Source organism: Triturus cristatus, chromosome 1_2 (assembly GCF_964204655.1).
Source record: "Triturus cristatus chromosome 1_2, aTriCri1.1, whole genome shotgun sequence".
Classification (NCBI taxonomy): Eukaryota; Metazoa; Chordata; class Amphibia; order Caudata; family Salamandridae; genus Triturus; species Triturus cristatus.
Genome location: NC_140580.1, coordinates 58,069,452 through 58,090,346, shown reverse-complemented (window position 1 = coordinate 58,090,346; position 20,895 = coordinate 58,069,452). Strand labels below are relative to the sequence as shown.

At 44.8% G+C, this 20,895-nt stretch overlaps 1 protein-coding gene across 1 annotated transcript; it reads right to left on the bottom strand.

Moving 5' to 3' along the window:
• Window positions 1-1,713: 1,713 nt before the first annotated feature.
• LOC146866770 (olfactory receptor 5V1-like) lies at window positions 1,714-2,640 on the bottom strand. Its single transcript, XM_085614519.1, has one exon. The coding sequence runs from the start codon at window positions 2,638-2,640 to the stop codon at window positions 1,714-1,716; it is 927 nt and encodes a 308-aa protein (XP_085470645.1).
• Between the last annotated feature and the right edge of the window lie 18,255 nt (window positions 2,641-20,895).

Sequence of the window (20,895 nt, the reverse complement as noted above, 5' to 3'; positions counted from 1 at the left end):
TTCAAGTATAGGAGGGGGCTGAGACCAGCTTCTAACACCCATCTAGCCAGTGATGGCCCATCCAGTCACACCTAATCTCCCCATTGTTTGATGCTGTCTAGGAGGAATACACAGTCCCCAACTGCCACCCACAGCCAGTCATGTGACCCAAGCAAACTGCAGGCAACAAATGGGTAAGGCAAGAAAATGCAAACTTTCTAAAAGTTACATTTTCATAATTGCATTTAAAATCTGACTTTACAATAAGTTAGCATTTTGAATTGTGATTCCGGAGACATCAAACATGAAGAGGTTACCTGTTTCCATTTGGAAATTACACTTATAGAATGAGATAAGGTAGCTTCAATTTTATTCTATGGGAGAGGTAGGCTCTGCAGCAATGAAAACTGAATGTAAGAGTTTTTCACTACCAGGAAATGTAAAACTTAAAAGTGCATGTCCTACTTTTTAAATACATCTCTGTGGGCTTGTGGGCTTGTGACATGTTTAAGGGGCTACTTATGTGGGTGGAACAATCAGTGCAGCAGGCCCAATAGGCGCATTTAATTTACAGGCCCTGGGCTCATGTAGTGCCACTTTACTAGGGACTTATAAATAAATTAAATATGCCAGTTGGGTGTAATCTAATGTTATCATGTTTAGAGGAGAGAGCACAAGCACTTTAGAACTGGTTAGCAGTGGTAAAGTGTGCAGAGTCCCAAGGCCATCAAACACAAGCTCAGAAAAATGGAGGAGGGAGGCAAAAGGTCTGGAGATGACCCTGCAGAAAGGGCCAAGTCCAACTCCCACAATTTTTGTGTCTCAGTCAATTTTCAATAGTTGGCTCGATGCGTAATGCCAGATGGTAGATATTCAAGATGGTTGTTTTAACTTTCACTATGGCCAGCGGAAGGTTAAGACTGGGAAATTCGGTCTGATAACTGTTAAAGTTCTAATTTCCACGGTATGTTGTTGATCTCTATGCATCAAACATCTAAAACGGCTAATATTTTCAGCCCGTACTCAGACCAGCCCATTATTACCTACCTGGGCTGCTTCCAAGATGGTGGCTTCTGGGCATAGCTTAACTTTGTCAAGTTGGTGTCGGTGGACAGAATTGCCATCACCAAAGTGATGTTGTTTAGTAAGTGGTCTAATTCTATGGAGTTTTTCCTGTCATACAAGCTAATTTCAAGGAGCATTATTTAGAGAAAGTTTTGGCCAGAGGAGCTTGAGGTGAGGCGGAATATACATGCATATTTTCTTGCATTTCAAACATTTACTAAAATGGTAAATCAATAAAGATATGTTTACATCAAATGCAGATTTCATATTTCTTGAACTATTTTATGAAGTGAGCAAAAGTGAAGTTACCTGAAATTTGTTCACTCAATGTTCTTTATATTTTGTGGAACCAAGAGCGCATTTAAAATGATGGAATCTGAGTTTTCATTTTATACACTTGCAGTTTTATCTGGTTAGGCGCCTTGACGCCCATTGGGCTAAGTTGCGCAATACAAAATCACTTTCATTCATTCATTCAGGGAAAAAATATTCTCTACAATATAGAATTCACAACATACAATTCAAAAATCAATTAAATAGCCTAAGACTTTTTTATCCATCAGTAATCATTTGATTCCTTCGTAATCTGGGATAAATATATTTTTCAAAACTCTTTTTATTAAACAGAGACAAAACGACATTTCTGAGTACTAATCTTGGATAATTATGCTATTTTAGTCTAACAAATTTCTTCAAAGCTGCCTTGACTTCATTGTTTCTGAAGCTGTAAATGATAGGATTCAACATTGGCGTCAGAACATTATAAAGAACACAGAGGATCTTATCCTGGTCCATAGAGTAGCTGGACTTCGGTCTTAGGTACATGAAGAGGATAGTGCCGAAGAAGATGGACACGACGGTCAGGTGAGCCGCGCAGGTAGAGAAGGTTCTTCGTCTCCCTGAAGCAGACCGAATCCTCAGGATTGCAGTAATAATGCAGATGTAAGAAGTGAGAGTCAACAGAAATGAGCCCCCCGCCACCATTCCCCCAAATATGAAAATTTCGAGGATAGTGCTGAGGACATCAGAGCAGGATAGCTGCAGTAGCGGGGGAATATCACAGAAGAAGTGATTCACCTTGTTGGAGGCACAGTATGATAAGCTCACAGTCATGGAAGTGTGCCCAAAAGAGAACAGGAAACCGCTGACCCAGCTGGCAGAGGCCAGACGGTAGCAGACATGTCTGCTCATCACCTGCATGTAGCGGAGCGGGAAGCAGATAGCCACATAGCGATCAAAGCTCATAATGGTCAGAAGGATACATTCTGCGCTGCCAATAAAGTGGAAGAAGTACAGCTGCACAAAACATCCCACAAAAGAAATACTTTTCTTTTTGGCTAGGAAAGTAGTCAGCATTTTGGGAACAGTCACAGTTGAGAAGCACAGGTCCATGAGAGACAAGTTGCAGAGAAACATATACATGGGAGTCTTAAGTGATGTATCATACCAGGTTAAAATCACCAGGAGCATATTGCCAATTAGCGTGATCATGTATGTAACAGTGAAAGCAGAGAAGAGTACAATCTGCACTCTCGGGTCGTCTGAAAACCCCAAAAGTATGAACTCTGACACTTGTGTTCCGTTGCTTATGTCCATGCTTTTGCTGCAAAGAAAAAATAAGCATTAATATAAAGCTGTTGTTACCATTTCTGATCATTTAATGAATAGATTATGATGCCTGTCATGATATGGACACACTTTCTCTTCCTTGAGAAAGTTATTTCACACACTTTTTAAACAGACATTTCCCATACCGTGGTTGATATTATCAACTTTTTTTATAACATATCTTCAATAAAAAAATAAAAGGCCAGACTCGCAAATGTAGGTGAGCAAAAAGGCATTTAATATTCTAAACTGTACATTCTGATGTAATGATTAATTTTAAATTGAATTTTTGTATTGTAAATTACAGCAGTATAAAATTGGCTAACATAGTGTATTTGTGTAAGAAATTTGGCTATTAGTTAAGGTGGTGAAACTCTTTTCAAGCAACAACCACAATCACAACCACAAAAGTCACAAAATTAATCTGTGCTTAACCCTCTGGTAGCTTGGGACCAAAGCAGTCAGGCTTAACTTTAAGGCACTGTGTTAAGTATTTATGCAGCAGACAAACAGTAACAAAATGAAAACACAACTCCAGAACAATCCACAAACCAAATTAGAAATTTAGAGTCCATTTTAATAAATAAAATGAGACCAAAAAGCCAAACATCCAATCAGCAGAACCATAGCTATTTAATTTCACAGTTTTGGGTAGATACAGCATCTAAAAACACAAAGTGCCATTTACGGTCAGCTGATCATTCTAGACCAGGGGAAAGTCACAAGTTCAGGCCAACTGCCATGTAGCATGGGCTGGATACTGGGACCAGGTTAGTCCAGCTGAAAAAGTTACCTTCTTGAAGTCCAGCACAGAGTCCAATTCACAATGGAGAAGGCCGAGAGGAGCAGGGAGAGATCATGGATGGTTATTTCTGTAGTACAAAGAACAGACCTGGTGTCGGGGACAGTGATCCATTTAGCTCAAAGATACGGTCTGGCGTCATGGATGGTCATTGCTGGAGCATCACATTAGTGGCTACCGTGGTCTGTTGTTGCTGTAGCATGAAGTGCAGAGCTTGCATTGCCAGTCTTTGGTGGTAGTTGCTGTAGCACGAAGACCAGGGTTCACCAGAGCTACGCATTGGCAGTTGTTGCGTGTGGAAGAGTCTCAGTGCAAACTGACCCATTCGCGAAGAGCTCAAAACTTCAGGATTTCTCAATCGTTTTAAGAGAAGTGCACTCTGACTCCAGCCAAGGGTCCAGGACCTGGGGAGGCACCACTGAGGGAATCAGGGACTCACTTTAAGAGAGGTCTGCAGGGCTCAGGCAGGTCCAGTTGCAAGTCCAGGAAGGTCCAGTTGAAGCAGGTCAGATGGGCAATTGGAAGGAGGGCTCTGAGGCTTGTTGTGTCGTGAAGCTCAGTTCAGGAGGTCAGCTAACTGACCCTAGGAGTCACTCAGTTCTTCTTGGGAATAAGGAGATGGCCCAGTTCTCCTTCAGCAAGGCAGGCCTCACGCGGCAGGACAGTCCTCTGGGGGTTCAGGCAGGCCTCTAGTAGCAGGGCATTCACCCGTAGTGTATTGATGAGTGACTAAGGAGGTCCAATATTCATACCTGGAGCCAGCCTTTGACGTGGGGGAGCACCCTGGTCTACTCCAACATTTGGTTCTGAAATGTTCCTACCTTCACATGCCAAAGCTTTATGAAGTTGAGGGTCACAAAAGACTAGTGTCAGGTTTCTTTGTGTGTGTTGGAGACAAGCCTCATTTAATTGCAATTGGGGTAGGGAACAGCTCTGCCACTACCCATCCTTCTAGGCTCACCCATGCTTCCCATACGTAAGCCCTATTGTTTCAATGTCTGGGAGGAATACACAGAGCCTAACAGCAGGATCATGTGACCCACTAATTGTGACTTAAATCTGACTGAACCATTAAAGAGAATTCTAAATGAAAATTCATTTGAGACCAAACATGACATTTCTAACTGTTTCCAAGCAAAAATTAGCACATATTAAATGTAATCTGATGAGCCAATGTTATCCTATGGCAATGGTAAGACTTACTATAGTGAAAAAACTAATTTAGGAAGTTTTTACTACCAAGGCACGTAAAACTTGAAAACACATGCCTAATTTTTTTAATACAATGCACTTTCCCCTGTGAGCTGTTTAGGGCCTACCCTAGGGTTGAATAATATGTATTAAAAGGAAGGCGGTTTGGGCATGATAAAAGATTTCTTTTGCCAAGTCCTATTGGCAGTTTAAAACTGCACTTCAGGCTGCAATAGCAGGCCTGAGGCATGTTTTAAAGTGCTGAAGGCCCACTAGTAGCATTTAATTAACAGACCCTGAATACATGAAGGATCATGTTACCAGGGGCATAAAAGTAAATTGCCATTTAGGTGCAGCTGGGTTTGCCATGTTTCAGGGGGAGAGCACAAGCACCTTAGCACTGATTAGCAGTCTTAATGCCATCAAAACCAAATTCAGAAATCAATTTTACATTGTTATAATTTTGGGTCTATGGCAAGAAAGTAGAAACTTGAAAAAGTGGTCATCCAACATAGAAGGAAAAGTCACAAACGTGCATTGGTGTGATTGTCATAGGTGGAAGAAAATATATACTACCTCACCTCACAGAGTCCACAGTTACCACAAATAAAGTGTGCAAACACATTACAGCACAAAAAGTAAGGGAAATATAGAGGCAAAATCTGCAGATGGTGAAGCATGTACAAATTCCTCAGTGTGGCCTATCACACACCAGATGACATGCCATGAGATACATGTGGCTTTCTATATGGCACATTTCACAGTAGGATGCATTCTGAAAGTGGTGTGTGAAATTGTAATTTGCTCACAAGGTCCGTGAAGGTATGTCTTTTCAAGAGATTTCTGGTTCTTACAACACAGAATTGGGATTCTAGGAAGAATATGTTTTTATGTGTTTCTGTTTTTACTCATGTTTTACTTAGTTATATTGTTTTCCGTTATCGATAGGAGCATGTTGCGCCGCTGGCCATGGCTCAGCCCGTGGCACTGTCCGCTTCATCATCCTGGACCGCAGTGCAGCCTGCAATGCCCCCTCCCCCCGCAGTGCCTCCTTCTCGGTTGCATCGCGGTGCTGCACGGCTGCCCGCTGTTGCATCGCGTTTACACCCCACGACACTGATGAATAATCGGGCACACAGCAGCTCATTAATACACAGTAGGAACACCGCAGGTCCAATGTTGGAGCTGTGGCTTCCAGTACTTCTATGAGGCATATTTTCACTCACCTGCTGTTTTGCACTTTTCACTGAGTATCCAGTATTGTCTCCTGGTGACATTGTGTTACTTCTTCTTCCCATGAGTCCTCAGTCTTGTTTCCCAGAGGGCCTTAGGTAGGCTCTTTATTTTACCCTTTCCAAGATGGTGACCTTTCCTATTCCTTACTATTCCATTTCCCTATCCAAGATGGTAACTGCATATTTCCTGTTACTTCACTTCCTGTTACATCACTTCCTATTACATCACTTCCTGCCTATGGGTATTTAAGGGGCTGCATCCTCATTACTTTGTGTTGCAACACTCCTTGGTCCTATTGGTGTGTCCTCGCTCCTGCTGGTGTGTCTTTGCTCCTGCTTGTGACCTTTGCTCCTGCTTGGTGTATTTTTGCTTCCTGTTGGGGCACTTTTTTTTCCAGTTGGCGTTTCCTGTTCCGGTTTGGATTTCTTTAAACCTTCCACTCCTATTTAGAATTCTTGCCTTCTATTCTCCACTCCTTGCTGGTGTTGGCTCTTATTTGTGGGTTCTTTCCTTCCTTTCCGCTCCTGGAGTCTCCTTCTTCAACAGAGGTTTTTCACTACGGGATTTTTTTCCTCTTGGGATTCCTTTTGGAAGGGACAGTCTGCTCTGGCTTTTGATTGCCGGCAGTACTGTGGCTACAAGAAAGGGTCACCCTTACCCCAAAAAGGCCAGAACCTTCAAGAACTGAAGTCGAGAACCTCTCCAACACACCAGAACTGGTAAGAACATTACAGGTTGAGACAGTAGCAAAGGAGTTTGTCTGCTGTCCACAGGAGCTGCTGGGTTCAAGTTATTATTAAGCTGCCCCAACATTTTGTAGCACGCTTAAGTGTCACTTCTTCCCCTTTGAACGCAACACTCTCTAGATCATCAAAGACCACCGTTTTCAGGACTGCTGCATTTAAATTAGATGGTGCTGCATGTATTCTCAGCAAGCACACCAGCATCACACAAACGGTGTGCCATATGCAAGCCAAACCGAACCTGTCCACACCCAGACTTCACCCAGCCCCAGTGAGGTTCCGTGTGAGACGGAACGACACTTTTTTAATGGTGACGAATATGGATGAGTTTGGTGTCTACGAACCGCAAATGACGAGTATAGTGGGTGTACGCAGTTTCGCTACGCAACCACGTGTGGTTCGTCTCATTTTTGGGTTTGTTCATCCGAACCCTCGGGTTCCATTTTAGATACGACATCCATTTTGTTTCTTGCCCTCAAGTAGCCAGCGAACGGACGTTGCCCGCTTCGTGACCCTGGGACTCCCAAGCTTACATGAGGGACACGTGTTTCTTTGAGGGTGACTTTTACGATAAGGGAAATGACACGGCGAAGGCAGATGGCCCCGCTCGGGACTCATCTTGCCGTGCTAGCCTATTGTTTCAGTCATGCATGCATTGGACACGAGGTCTTTGATCCTGTCATCAAGTTTCTTTTATTACTCCAGACACTCTTCTTTAACCTGTTGTGCATCCTTGTCCTTTCTTTGCATCTGTTCTTGTCCTCTCTCCTAATGTGTTTACGGTCAGAATGGAATGTGTTTTATTGCGGGGTAGATATGTTTTTACAGTTGGGAACCGGCAATGCTGCTGTAATTATGTTCCGGCCTCCTGAAACATGAACACGACTTTTTTTGAAGTTTATTGTGGGAACTGAGTTGTAACTTTTGTTCGCCATACTGTGTAATGGCAAAAACTTGTATAAAAGGAGCGATCCACTTTTGCAATTTGAAGCAGTCTCCGAGAACCTACACGTTGTGTACTTCTTGTGATCTCTGTATCCCTGCAGTAAATAAACGCTGATCTCTGACGTCGCTGGAAGTGTCCCGTGTCTCTGTGTTTCGTACGCCAGAACAGGTAACCCACGAAGGTTTCAGGTGTTGTTCCCTGGCACCGCTGGGTCTTAGAATAACCCAGTCCTTCAGTTGGCGCCCAACGTGGGGCGACATCAGCGGTACCGGTCCAAAGCCCGACGATCGTGAGGAACTTCGTGTGAAATCTCCGAGGGAAGGTGCACCCCGCTTCATCGATCCAGTTGTCGAAATAAGTGGCCCGACGTCTTTTCCCGCGAAGATCCCCGCCTCCTGACGGCTGCGACGGACTGATGCCCTGCCTGTCGACCCGTTTTGGCGCCTGGCGTAGTCCTTTGTACGGCGAGACGATAGACGGGCCTTCCTGGTGACGCCATTGCTCTTTCAGTTAAGTATTTGTGGGTCGCTCCCAGTGTTCCTTTGTTGTTTGCATGGTTCCATAGCATTTGTGGTTCTTAGTTGTTGGGTTTTATTTGACGATTGCAATTGCCAAAACCAAGGGTCTCGCATTTTTGTGCGAGGACATCATAATTCGATAGCCCTTGAAGTTTGTAAACTCGATTAGTGTGCACGATGCCTGGCCGTAGTACTTTGTTTGGGTTTCTTCAATGTTGCAGAATGGATTCCCGGCTGGAGGATTCATGTCCGATACCTCCGGTTGGAACTCCAATTTATGAGCTCTATAGTCGCCATGGCGTGGGTCCTATCGTATATAACGAATATTGGGTCCGTTATACTAAAAATGATGGTGTTCTTAGTTGGCCATCACATGGCAGTTTCGAAACTGCCGTTTTAGATAATTTGGAAGCTAAACTGTTTAAAAAGAAGGCTAGGCCAGCCATGTTTGATTCCTTCCGGTTATGGCGTAAAGAGGCCAAGCAGAAAGAAATCAAACAGAGTAAGAAAAATAAGAGAGAAGGTGTCATTACGGTGATGCGAAATGCTGAACAGTATCAGTGAGACAAAGATGAGAAAGAGCAGGAAGTTAGTGCTCGACTTCATCATATGGCGGTGGATAAGTGTTACCCGGTGTTACCGTCTAATGCTGATAAGACGGGAGAAGAAGTGATAGAAGATTCGCTCCTATCTTATTTGTTGAAATCACCACCCCCCTATGCTCCAGATACTGTGGGTCCTATGATTCTTCCTATTCCTCAACCTGCTGTTTTGGCGGCTGCTGGTCAGCCCGTCGTTCCTCCCGCTCCCCCGAATCCTCTTGTGCCGCAAATTGTCCATCCTCCTTTACCGGCTTTTCTTCCTACTGCGCTTTTCCCAGCCCCTCCTCAGCCTGTCGTTCCCGCTACTCCTGGTGCCGCGTCCACCTCTACTGTTTCCACTCCTACTGTTGTTGCTCCTGTGCCTTCTTCTTCTTCTCCTTCTGTTCGTAGCCGTCTCCTGAATGCTGTTGCTACTCTTTATTCTCCGCTTTTTGGGCCAATACTTGGATCGACTCTTTCTGATGTTGCTCAGAGGCGCAGCCAGCTTCCTGATGGTAGGGAACGTGAATCCTTGGTAAAAATGGCACGTAAATGGATTCGTAATCCTGTTAAGTACACTTTGCGTATAGTGTTTGAAACATTTTCCCAGTTTAATGCGCCCACGCAACGATTCGTGTTTGAGGAAATGTGTAAATCATTGAGGGAAGAATGGGATCATGATGTGGTCGACAATGTGGTCGACAATGTACCGTCTGAGGTTTCTGAGCTCCAGCATCAATTTACAACTGGTGTGATTGTAGGTGATAAGGTTCGAGCTGCTCTAGAACGTCTGTTATCCTTTCGATGCACAGTGCAACCTCGAGCGTTGTTTAAAGACGAGACCGAAGAGTGGATGGCAAAACCTGGTCAATATCCTATGCGAGAAGTTCCCCCAGTGTGGATGCCAGGTGATCCTAATGCTAATCCTGCTGTCCCAGGACATTTTCAGAGAGTGTGGATACACCTCCCTTGGAAGCGATCGGAAGTTTTGCAGGTGAAGCAAACTTTGCCCGATCCTCGTAAAAATCCTGCAGGTTATTATAAGGAGTTGTCCCAACTAGTGGATGCTACTGTTATGAATCTTGCTGATATCGACATGTTGTTTGGCTATGTAGTGCCTCAGCCGATTTGGGCGAAAATTCGTCACGAGAATCACGCGGCTGAGTTAGGCGGTGACTGGGCTGCCCTTACGGCGGCAGACGCCCAGCAAGTTGGTGGGGCTAAACCTGAACAGCTTATTGTGGATTTGCCCCAGAAGATAATTACTCTTATGAAAACGCTTATGCCAGCGATGCGCGTCAATTGGGACAAATTGTCCGCGTGTAAGCAAAAGAGGGATGAGAGTGTCTCCGATTTCTTTACGAGATTTGAGGAAGCATTTGTTGACCATAGTGGTCAGGACATGAGTTTGGAGGGTGGTCAGCGGTTGTTCGTTGATAAATTTGTGTCGAACTTGTTGCCCGAACTGAGCAACAAGCTGAAGAATTCTGAGAGTTCGTGGGCTGTTTCTACCACTGCTCAAATATTGGCTACAGCCCAATATTATGAAAACAGAGAAAAGGAAGAAAGTGAACGTGCAGATAAGAAAACGAAGGATCTTAAAACTAAGGTCTTATTGCAGCAAGCGTATCCTCCGCGCTCAAATTTTAATGACTCGCAACAGCCGAATAGCTCACAATCGCAGTTTCCCAGATCACAGGTGCGCAATGACTCTCCCGCACCTCGCTTTGTGTTTGGGTATAATCAATGTGCATATTGTCGAGGGGAGGGCCATTTGAAGTTTAATTGCCCAGTTCTACGTGATAGGAACGATGGTGTGTCTGCTCGAGGAGGTCGTAGTGGTCCTCAACAAGCTTCACGCGGTAGAGGTCGCGGTGTTACTCAGACTCAGGCTGAGCGTCTTGCAACTTCGTCAGACTCGCAGAATTGTTTCGATCGATGCGATCTCTCGTCTGGTAGATCTGCGCAGTATCATGTGGACGACTATTATGTCAAGCATGATGTTGATACGGACGGTATCTACTAGGACGGCCATAGACAAAGGAAGGGAGAAGTATCAGTTCCGGTAGATCAGAGAGGGCCTTATGTCGCAGTTGCCACATTGGGCGTCGTTGAGCCTTTTCTGTTGGACACTGGTGCAGCAAAAAGTTCCATCATGCATTCGAAACTCCCTGGCGTGCCTTTGTCTGGCTTAACGAATGTTTCCGTTGGATTCTCTGGCGCCCCCGTTAGCAATCCGGTTTCTAGCCCCTTGCCCCTTACGATTGGGTCTCATGAGTTAGAAGCTCCTTTGATTTTGACTACTGGTTGTGGTGAGAATCTTTTGGGCTTGGATTTGTTGAAAAGATTACATGCGACTTTGTACTGCTCTCCTACGGGAGTAGAGCTTACATTGGGTCAGAGAGTGATTTCCCCTATGTATTTATCGATCGACAAGCTCCCACCAGAATTGGGTTCTCTTCCGGCTTCTTTGTGGGCGACAGGTCCCAATGATGTGGGCCTGCTGGAAATACCACCTTATGTTGTTCAATTGAAAGTTGATGCGCGATTACCGCGCATACCCCAGTATCGTATCTCCCTTGATGGTGAACGGGCACTATTAGCGATCATCTATGATTTGATCGATAAAGATGTTATTGAGGAGACACGAGGTAACGTGTGTAATAGTCCTGTGTTGCCTATTCTGAAGCGAACTGATCCCTCGAAAGCGCCCTGTGTACCGTCTAGTTATTGACTTACGGGAGGTAAATAAAATTGTTGTCCCGCAGTTTCCTGTGGTGCCCGACATTACAGCTTTACTGACTCTGATTCCAGCCTCTGCATCATGGTTCTCAGTAATTGATCTGAAGAATGCGTTCTTTAGCATTCCAATTGCTGAGGAAAGTCGAGATTTGTTTGGTTTTTCATTAGGTGGTCGTAGCTTCCGGTTCAAACGTGCACCTCAAGGCTACTGTGAGAGCCCATCGATCTACAGCCAAGTTCTCAAGAGCCAACTTGATGCATTCGTGCTGCCAGCTGGTGCGGCCTTGATTCAGTACGTTGACGATCTGTTGGTAGCTGTAGACACTGAACAAATTTGCAAGACTGCTACTGTGGCACTGTTGCAGCATCTATGCGACTTACACCACAAGGTGTCACCTTCTAAATTGCAATATTGTTGTCAAGAAGTTACCTATCTAGGTCACTTATTGTCAAAGGCGGGAAGGAAGTTGACCCCTGAAAGAATCGCAGCAATTGCCCGAATGACTGTGCCGACGACTCAGAGAGACGTGCGTGCCTTTTTAGGTATCACGTCATACTGTAGACAGTGGATTCCAAATTTTTCACTGTTAGCGAAGCCATTGATAGCTCTTACGTGCAAGGATGTTTCGACTCCTTTGCCATGGACGGAGGAATGTCAGAAAAGTTTTTCTGAACTTCGTGATGCGTTGTGTTCGGCTCCTGTGTTAGGTACTCCCGATTACAGCAAGCCATTTACACTATACGTCCACGAGAGGGAAGGTTGTGCGTTGAGTGTTTTAACGCAACAATTTGGTGACAAGCAGCGCCCATGTGCATATTTTATTTTTCCTCGACTTTAGACCCGGTAGCTAGAGCGTTGCCGAGTTGCTTGAGGGCGACGGCGGCAGCTGCGGCGTCTATTCGACAATCCGCAGGCCTTGTCATGGATAATATGCTCATAGTGATGGTTCCGCATGCAGTTGATACTCTTCTGAATGATACAAAAACTCAACATCTGACGAGTGCAAGGTTGTATGGGTACGAGCTGACCCTTTTGGCAAGTCATATACAGATCAAGCGTTGTAATGTACTGAATCCGGCGACATTATTGCCGAGTAATACGGAATCAGATGATGTACCACCACATGATTGTTACTTACGAACTGAGGAAGAAACAAAGGGTCGTGTGGACCTGAAAAACACTCCTTTGGCAGATCCTGATTGTACTTTGTATGTTGATGGTTCTTGCTTCAAATTGCCGAATGGCGATGTGACGACTGCGTATGCTGTAGTGACGTTGAGCACGGTTGTGGAAAGTGCGAGATTGAATCAGAATTCAGCACAAGCGGCAGAGTTGATTGCATTGACAAGGGCATGTGTCTTATCTAAGGGAAAGCGAGTGAATGTGTTTACCGACAGTCAGTACGCATTCGGCGTTGCGCACAGTTTTGGAAGACTTTGGAGAGAAAGAGGATTTATGACATCGCATGGGACGAAGATCCAACACGGGTAACTCGTGAATGATCTTTTGGATGCACTTACCTTGCCTAAACAAGTGGCGATTGTTAAATGTAGCGCACATCGGAAAGTGACGGATGATGTTGGTCGTGGTAATGCATTTGCGGATGAGATTGCTAAGGAAAAGGCTAAGAATCTTACAACTCGAATGTATGTGACAAGTTCAGTGAGATGGCCGACGGAAACTGGTATGTGTGAAGACACTGTTGAGAGTGTGAAGGCAATTCAGAACGAGGCAACTGAAGCTGAAAAGATCAAGTGGAAAGAAAGTACGGGAAGGTTGGATATGCATGGATGTTGGGTTGACTTGACGGAACGTCAAAGGTGGATGTTACCAGATGCGTACGTATGAGCTGTCGTGACGATGGCTCATGGGTTGTCACATATTAGTGCAAAAGGGATATGTAAGTTCTTGTCCCCTGTATGGAAGAATGAGGGTATTACTAAGTGTGCTGAGAGAGTGGTTAAGAATTGCATGGTGTGTTTGATGCACAATCCTGGCAAGGGCACCCCCACTCCACCTGGTCATTTTGCTCCCCCTGTTTGTCCCTTTGAGGTGATCCAACTGGACTTTATCCATATGGAGAGATGCAATAACCTGAAGTATGTTTTGGTTGTGGTTTGCGCATTCTCTAGATGGATTGAGGCCTATCCTCTTAAGGATAACACTGCCCTGTCCACAGCGAAAATCCTGCTGAAGGAATACTTTCCTAGGTATGGAATGCCACGGATCGTGTGGTCGGATAATGGAAGTGAGTTTGCAGGAAGTGTGATGCAGAGTGTGTGTAAGGGCCTTGGAATCCGTCAAAAATTCCATAGCGCTAATCATCCTCAGGCAGCGGGTTTGGTTGAAGGGTACAACGGTACCCTGAAACTGAAACTTGCAAAAATACAAGCTTCCACTGGTCTATCATGGCCTGATGCCTTGCCTCTGGCCCTCCTATCAACCAGGGCGACTGTACACTCTCGAGTAGGGCTTAGCCCATATGAGATTGTGTTCGGCCGCCCTGCGAACATTTGGGGAGTCCCGAGACCTAAGGCCTTTGATAGTCTTGAGTATCCAATGCTAATTGATTACCTTCATGATTTGACCACTAAACTACGGTTGATTAATCAACAGGTCTTTGAAGCTCTACTGGCGCAGACAGAGGGTCCTGGACATCAGCTCCGGCCAGGCGATTGGGTCGTTACCCGAAATTTTGGTCGGAAACGTAACTTGGAGCCAAGATTCGTAGGACCTTTTCAAGTCTTGTTGACAACGAGGACTGCGGTTCGATTGGAGGGCCGGAAGAACTGGGTCCACGCCGGCCACACGAAAAAGGTACCGATCCCCTCACCAACAGACGGTTGGGTGAGAACTGGGATTGCGGCAACGGAAACTGAGACTCCTTTAAACTTTGTGCCGTTTAGTGACGCTCAACCTGTAGGAGATGATCTGTCGCTGCCAAACCCACTTGTGGAGTCATCAGTAGAAAAGAACCCAAGGTCCGACTCGTTGTCCACTTTATCGAACACTGTTGCACCAGCTGAACAATTGTTTACAGAGCAAACTCGACCTGGAAGAAGTCGATACTTTCTTCGTTCAAGGACTAATAAAAATTAAGTCGTATATTTGTTTTTTTCGTGCTTTTTCGGTGCGATGAGCATTATGGACAATTACATCCTTTCTTTTTGAGTTCTTATGTGTTTTTCACTGCTAAAGAGATTTGTATTAAAACTGAACGTTTTGAGGAAAACCTACCATCCGGGTTACCGTAGGGCCGTGCGGGTACTCCTTTCTGTTTAGCAGGTTTCTGACGCTAGGTCGGTTACTTTTGTCGATTCCTGGGAACTCCTGGGGATTGATAATCGCTACTCAGAACGAAGTGCGTCAAGTACGTCACGGACGGTTTGTAGAGGATGGCATTCTCTAAGCTGTTGGAAGTAGAAAGGATGTCGGCGCAGAGATCAGAGTTATATAGGGTTGTACGAACAAAATGTTTTCGGTTTCAGGTATTCCTACTGTTTCTGACTGTATCTATGCTATTGGTGGGCGGAGTGTATTTTGGAATACAGTTGTTATTGCCTTCTGTTTCACCTACCTTTTCTCCTAAACTAAGCTCCATCACCACTGTTTCCCCACATTCTTTTCATCCTTTGCCTCAACACGAACAGGTTAGACGTGCGGAATTTATGAATAACTCCTTCGTTTAACTCCTACATCAGCATCAGTTGGTGATGAATACTACCAACTGTTGGGTGTGTGGGTTAATGCCACATACCATGGATAGGGGTATTCCGTATTTGGTCCTTCCTTACAGCTCTCAGGGTTCCGCTCGAGCATTCCAAACTATGTTTCGTAGTGCACTAGATTCCTACCCCAGTCGAGAGCCACGCTCTGTTAATTTTGGTCCTGGTCCGTACCACAAGCCGTTGGCGATAGCGAGAGCGGATTTAGATAGAGATGTTTTTGATGCATCGCTTATCCCAGATGAAGAGGTGCAAGCCTATAAGGATCTGAGTGAGGCTGAGTATAGTGTTTCAGTGGGTGATAGACAGCTTAAGAGCTCGTCCCCAATATGGATTGTACCACACCTCGGTAATTTCTGCTTGAAAGGTTTGGGTCGAAATCCGAGAGCACAACTTGGGAACAGTGCTTGTACTGACACGTATGTCCTACCGATGCTCTCTTCCCCTGTTTTCCTGACTGCTAAGGGCACTTATTTCATATGTTATGAACGCGCATATACATGGCTACCCCGTGATTTTTCGGGTACCTGTTATATTGCGAATCTTTTACCACCGACTTTTACAGTGGCCTCAGACTATCACAAGACTAGAGTTGTGAGAGGCGTTATTAGCAAAGAGGATACTGCCGGTCAAGAAGCAGGAGATTTCTTTAAGGGTTTCCTGCCGTTTTGGGGACCTATGGTTAATAGTAGGAACCTAAGACAGTTGACCCGTGTAGTCGAGTTGACTGCTAATATTACCGCGAGTGCCCTTGGTAACTTAACAGCTGAACTTCAGGCGGATAGACTCATGACGTTGCAGAACCGGATGGTTCTAGACGTCGTTCTCGCAGATAGAGGTGGTGTGTGTAAAGTTATCCATTCGAGCTGTTGCATTTTCATTCCTGACAATGCTCCAACTGTCTACCAAGCCATCTCAAAGTTGCACAAGATTTCCGAGTCCATACATGTGGACGAAGGTAATTGGACACTTCTAGGATGGTTTTGGGGTTTGATATCCACTTGGGGTTGGAAAATACTGATGATCGTAGGGGTTGTTGTAACGTTTCTATTCACGTGTTGTCTTTGTGTACAGTGTGGTCCTGTCTTATGTGGCTTTTGTGCTACAACGTGTATAAGACGGCCATCTGTTACCAAGGAGACATTGATGAGTAGAATGATGTTTCAGCAGCAGGTGAACGATCTGATGAATATCGAAATCGATTCCGATCTTGACTAGTGCTTGCCTACCTGAGGGCAAAAGGAGCGTCTGAGGTTCCGTGTGAGACGGAACGACACTTTTTGAGTGGTGACGAATATGGATGAGTTTGGTGTCTACGAACCGCAAATGACGAGTATAGTGGGTGTACGCAGTTTCGCTACGCAACCACGTGTGGTTCGTCTCATTTTTGGGTTTGTTCATCCGAACCCTCGGGTTCCATTTTAGATACGACATCCATTTTGTTTCTTGCCCTCAAGTAGCCAGCGAACGGACGTTGCCCGCTTCGTGACACTGGGACTCCCAAGCTTACATGAGGGACACGTGTTTCTTTGAGGGTGACTTTTACGATAAGGGAAATGACACGGCGAAGGCAGATGGCCCCGCTCGGGACTCATCTTGCCGTGCTAGCCTATTGTTTCAGTCATGCATGCATTGGACACGAGGTCTTTGATCCTGTCATCAAGTTTCTTTTATTACTCCCGACACTCTTCTTTAACCTGTTGTGCATCCTTGTCCTTTCTTTGCATCTGTTCTTGTCCTCTCTCCTAATGTGTTTACGGTCAGAATGGAATGTGTTTTATTGCGGGGTAGATATGTTTTTACAGTTGGGAACCGGCAATGCTGCTGTAATTATGTTCCGGCCTCCTGAAACATGAACACGACTTTTTTTGAAGTTTATTGTGGGAACTGAGTTGTAACTTTTGTTCGCCATACTGTGTAATGGCAAAAACGTGTATAAAAGGAGCGATCCACTTTTGCAATTTGAAGCAGTCTCCGAGAACCTACACGTTGTGTACTTCTTGTGATCTCTGTATCCCTGCAGTAAATAAACGCTGATTTCTGACGTCGCTGGAAGTGTCCCGTGTCTCTGTGTTTCGTACGCCAGAACAGGTAACCCACGAAGGTTTCAGGTGTTGTTCCCTGGCACCGCTGGGTCTTAGAATAACCCAGTCCTTCACCAGGACTGCTTGTCCTCAAGTCTCTGACTTTCATTCCAGAATCGCCCATTCCGTTTAGAACTCCTATCCCATTGTTAAAGAAGGGCTGGGTCTTCTGCCTCGCTGGGAAACACACCTTCTATTTCCCGTCTCCTATCAAGTTGCGAATTATGAACCTGAGTCAGTGACTAGAAACTTAGGATTGAAATGCTACCTGATTAACTTTGGATCTCTACTTAAACACAGCTTGCACTTATTTGAATGTATGTACTTTTCATCATAGAAGCCTGGCTATCAGACTCAATTATGCCAGATATAGCCACTACTCTTCTTAATTGTCCACCAAGACCGACCAGCTCGTATAGGAGGTGGACTAGCTCTCATTCATCAGTTACACTTTACCTGCACAGTAATCAAACACCTTAAGCTATCAAAAGCGAAGGGACTGATCTTTATATTCAAAATAAATGCTACACGCACCTTCTCAGGACATTTATTTATCACTCTCTAGGCCATCCAGGTTCTTAAACCACTACCTTAATGGAAGTCGTGGCTCCCTATGTTCTGAAATTTGCAATTTTTCCCTGCTAGATGTCTTCAATATCCGTAGCTATAATTAGGAAAACATTCACTCCATTGCTGTTATAAATGTCCTGCTAGCACTTAATCTTATGTAAATGGTCTCCACACCTATTAATTGGGCAGGTCATACTTCAGACCTCATATTCATAACTGCCCAGCACCCCAACAGACCAAGCCATACCTCTTACTTGGGTAGACCAAAACACAGACCCTTTCAACTGAGCAGTATTGCTCCTCCTCCTGTCATACCTTGTAGGGATTGGCACATGTCAAGGCAAATAAATTTGCCACCGCCATCAAGGTTGCCCCCCTTCATTTAGTGGCACATATCTGATGATGTCTCAAGTTTTAATAAGTAGATATCTACAGTAATAGGTACCATAACAGCTCTGAAAATAAGTAACTCCTAACAGAAGTCCACAACCACCCCCTAGCAGTCTGACACCCTAAGAGATTCTAAGAGACATTGCAAATCCATGGGATGTATATGAAGGATAAACTATTAGTCAATAGCCAAATAGAGGTGCAGAGCAGCCATTAGCAACTATCATAAGATGATTAAGAAACTCCATGCCTTTTTTATGCTGACAAGATTCCCTCATCTGTATAATCAACTGAAGAAACCTTTTTCATTTTAGAATAATTTCCACAGGCTCAAGCATGCCAACAATCTACTCTCCCATCGTAGAAGTTATGCTATAACGTGACTCTGATCTTCCATAACACACTGAACATTTTAACTGTTCACCATGCATTATTGACTCCACAAGGTCTCTGGGAATATTACTCAACAGGAATCTGAACATGCAGGACCACATCAGTACAACTCTTAAAGGAGAGAACTTCCAAATTAACATTTTAAGGAAATTAATACCCTTCATCCCTCAATACAACAGCGGTCCAAGCAACCATTCCCAGATTGGACTTTGGAAGTGCAACCCTTTGTGGCCTTCCCATATCCAAGCTGGCACCTCTAAGAGCATCTCTCAATGTGGCTGTCAGACTCATCACAGGAACAAAAAGAAACAAGCATGTCACCCCGGATCTAAAAGCCCTAAAATGAGTCCTTTATAAAGCAAGGATTCAGTTAAAAATGTACAGCATTACCCCTAAAGCACTTCATCACAACACCCCTAGGTACTCGGCACAAAAGATTGAATTATATGGTGGATGCAGATCCTGTAGAAGCACCAGCACCCTGTTATCTGAAACCACAGAAATTCCATAAAAAGAAAACTTGCAACAGAGCCTTCGTTTTCAGTGTAGTTTGGTGGGTGCTCTAGACTGCTCTCCACTGATTGATTTTGGGAGAGGATGTGGCCTAACAGCTAGGGCTGTCGACCTCAAATCTGGGGAACCGGGTTTGAATCTCAGCAACGACGCTCAACATCCTGTGAATCTGGGCATCACTTTATCTCCCTGTGCCTAACAAAAAAACATGAATGTGTCCCTGTGTAACTCAAATGGTGTAAAGCGCTCTGATACCTGATACCTTCTGGTCAAGTTTGCGCTATATAAAACTCCCCAAAAAATAAATTGCTCCAAGAATTTTTAATTCTTTACCACCATCAGACTGATTTCCTCAAATGCAGCTTACAAAAAAGAAGTTAAATTACTACTTGTGAACAACTGTATGCTCTAGGATAACTCAAGGTTTAACTCATAATCTACACGCATGATAACTGCTAGACTGTCGGACCTTGCCCATTATCCAGTCTTCTTGTCCTAGAAATATTACCCTCCTTGTTGGACTTGGCCCTTTCTTGCAGGGTCATCCCTGATCTTTTTGCCTTCCTCCTATATTTTTTCTGACCTGGTGTTGGCTGTTTTATGACTCTGGGCACTTTACCACGGCTGTGCATATGCTCTCTATTATAAATTGATGTATGGATTAGTGACTTCATGATTGGCTGATTTGGTTTACTTGTCAGACCTAGTACAGTGCACTGAGTGTGCCCAGGGCTTGTAAACCAAATGCTGCTGGTGGGCTTGCAGCACTGGTTGTGCCACCCACGGAAGCAGCCTGTAAAAGTGTGTCTCAGGTCTGCCATTGCACAGCCTGTGTGCAGTCTGGTACTGCCATGTTGACCGGGCAAGTGCACCCACTTGCCAGTCCCCAAACCTTCCCTTTTCTTCATATCAGACACCCCTATGGTAGGCTCAAGTGCAGGGTGCATTGTAAGTATAAGGTAGGACATGCCCTGGTGTGTGTGGCATGTCCTAATAGTGAATTACAGCCATTTTCATTTTTCACTATTGCAAGGCTACCTGTTCCCCATAGGCCAGCATGGGCAGTTTGATTATTACATATTATAATCCTAACTGACTCAGGGAACTAGGTAGAAATTCGAGTTTAGTATGCCTGAACTCAGAATGATAAAATACATCTTTTAGTAAAGTTGGTTTTAACATTCTGTGTTTGAAAATACCACTTTTAGAAAGTAGGTATTTTCTTGCCTAACCATCCAAACCTGCCTCTGTTAGGTTGTGTATTCCTTGTCTGGAGTTTGAGTGACAGGGGCTGGGGGATTCCAGGAGACAGGGTGAGTCAGCACAGGGCTAAATAAAGAGATCTGCATGCAGATGGGAGGGAGGAATTGCACCTGGGACCTGAATAGGGCTGTGCCTTCCCTCCACAATGCTGGCTCCACCTCCTGTGGTGCGTCTGATGTCCCTGGCCTACATTGTGAAAGGAAAGAAGGAGTCTTGTCAACAAAGTGCTCCAGGACTGACCAGAACTTGTTTGGACTAGGCAAAGGCGTCTCTGCCTTCAGAGAACAAAGAGAAACTGTGTATAAATAGGGGGACCCAGACCCCGGAATTTAAGATCACTTTTGGGAAACAAGAAGAAACCTTTGCTGAGGAGAGGAACCAGAGAGACTAAGGAGAGACTATCCCTAAGCTGAAGTGCTGCTTGGGGGATTGGCCTACAGTGGTTGCCTAACTGCCAAAGAGAAAGGACATTTGTGCTACTTTCATTCAACTTGTGAAGGATCTCCAAGGGCTTGAGAAAGAGCTTGCCTCCTGCTGAAGTCTCA

What these genes read in the sequence shown, in the direction of transcription:
- LOC146866770 (XM_085614519.1), bottom strand. Translation starts at nt 2,640, where the DNA reads ATGGACATAAGCAACGGAACACAAGTGTCAGAGTTCATACTTTTGGGG.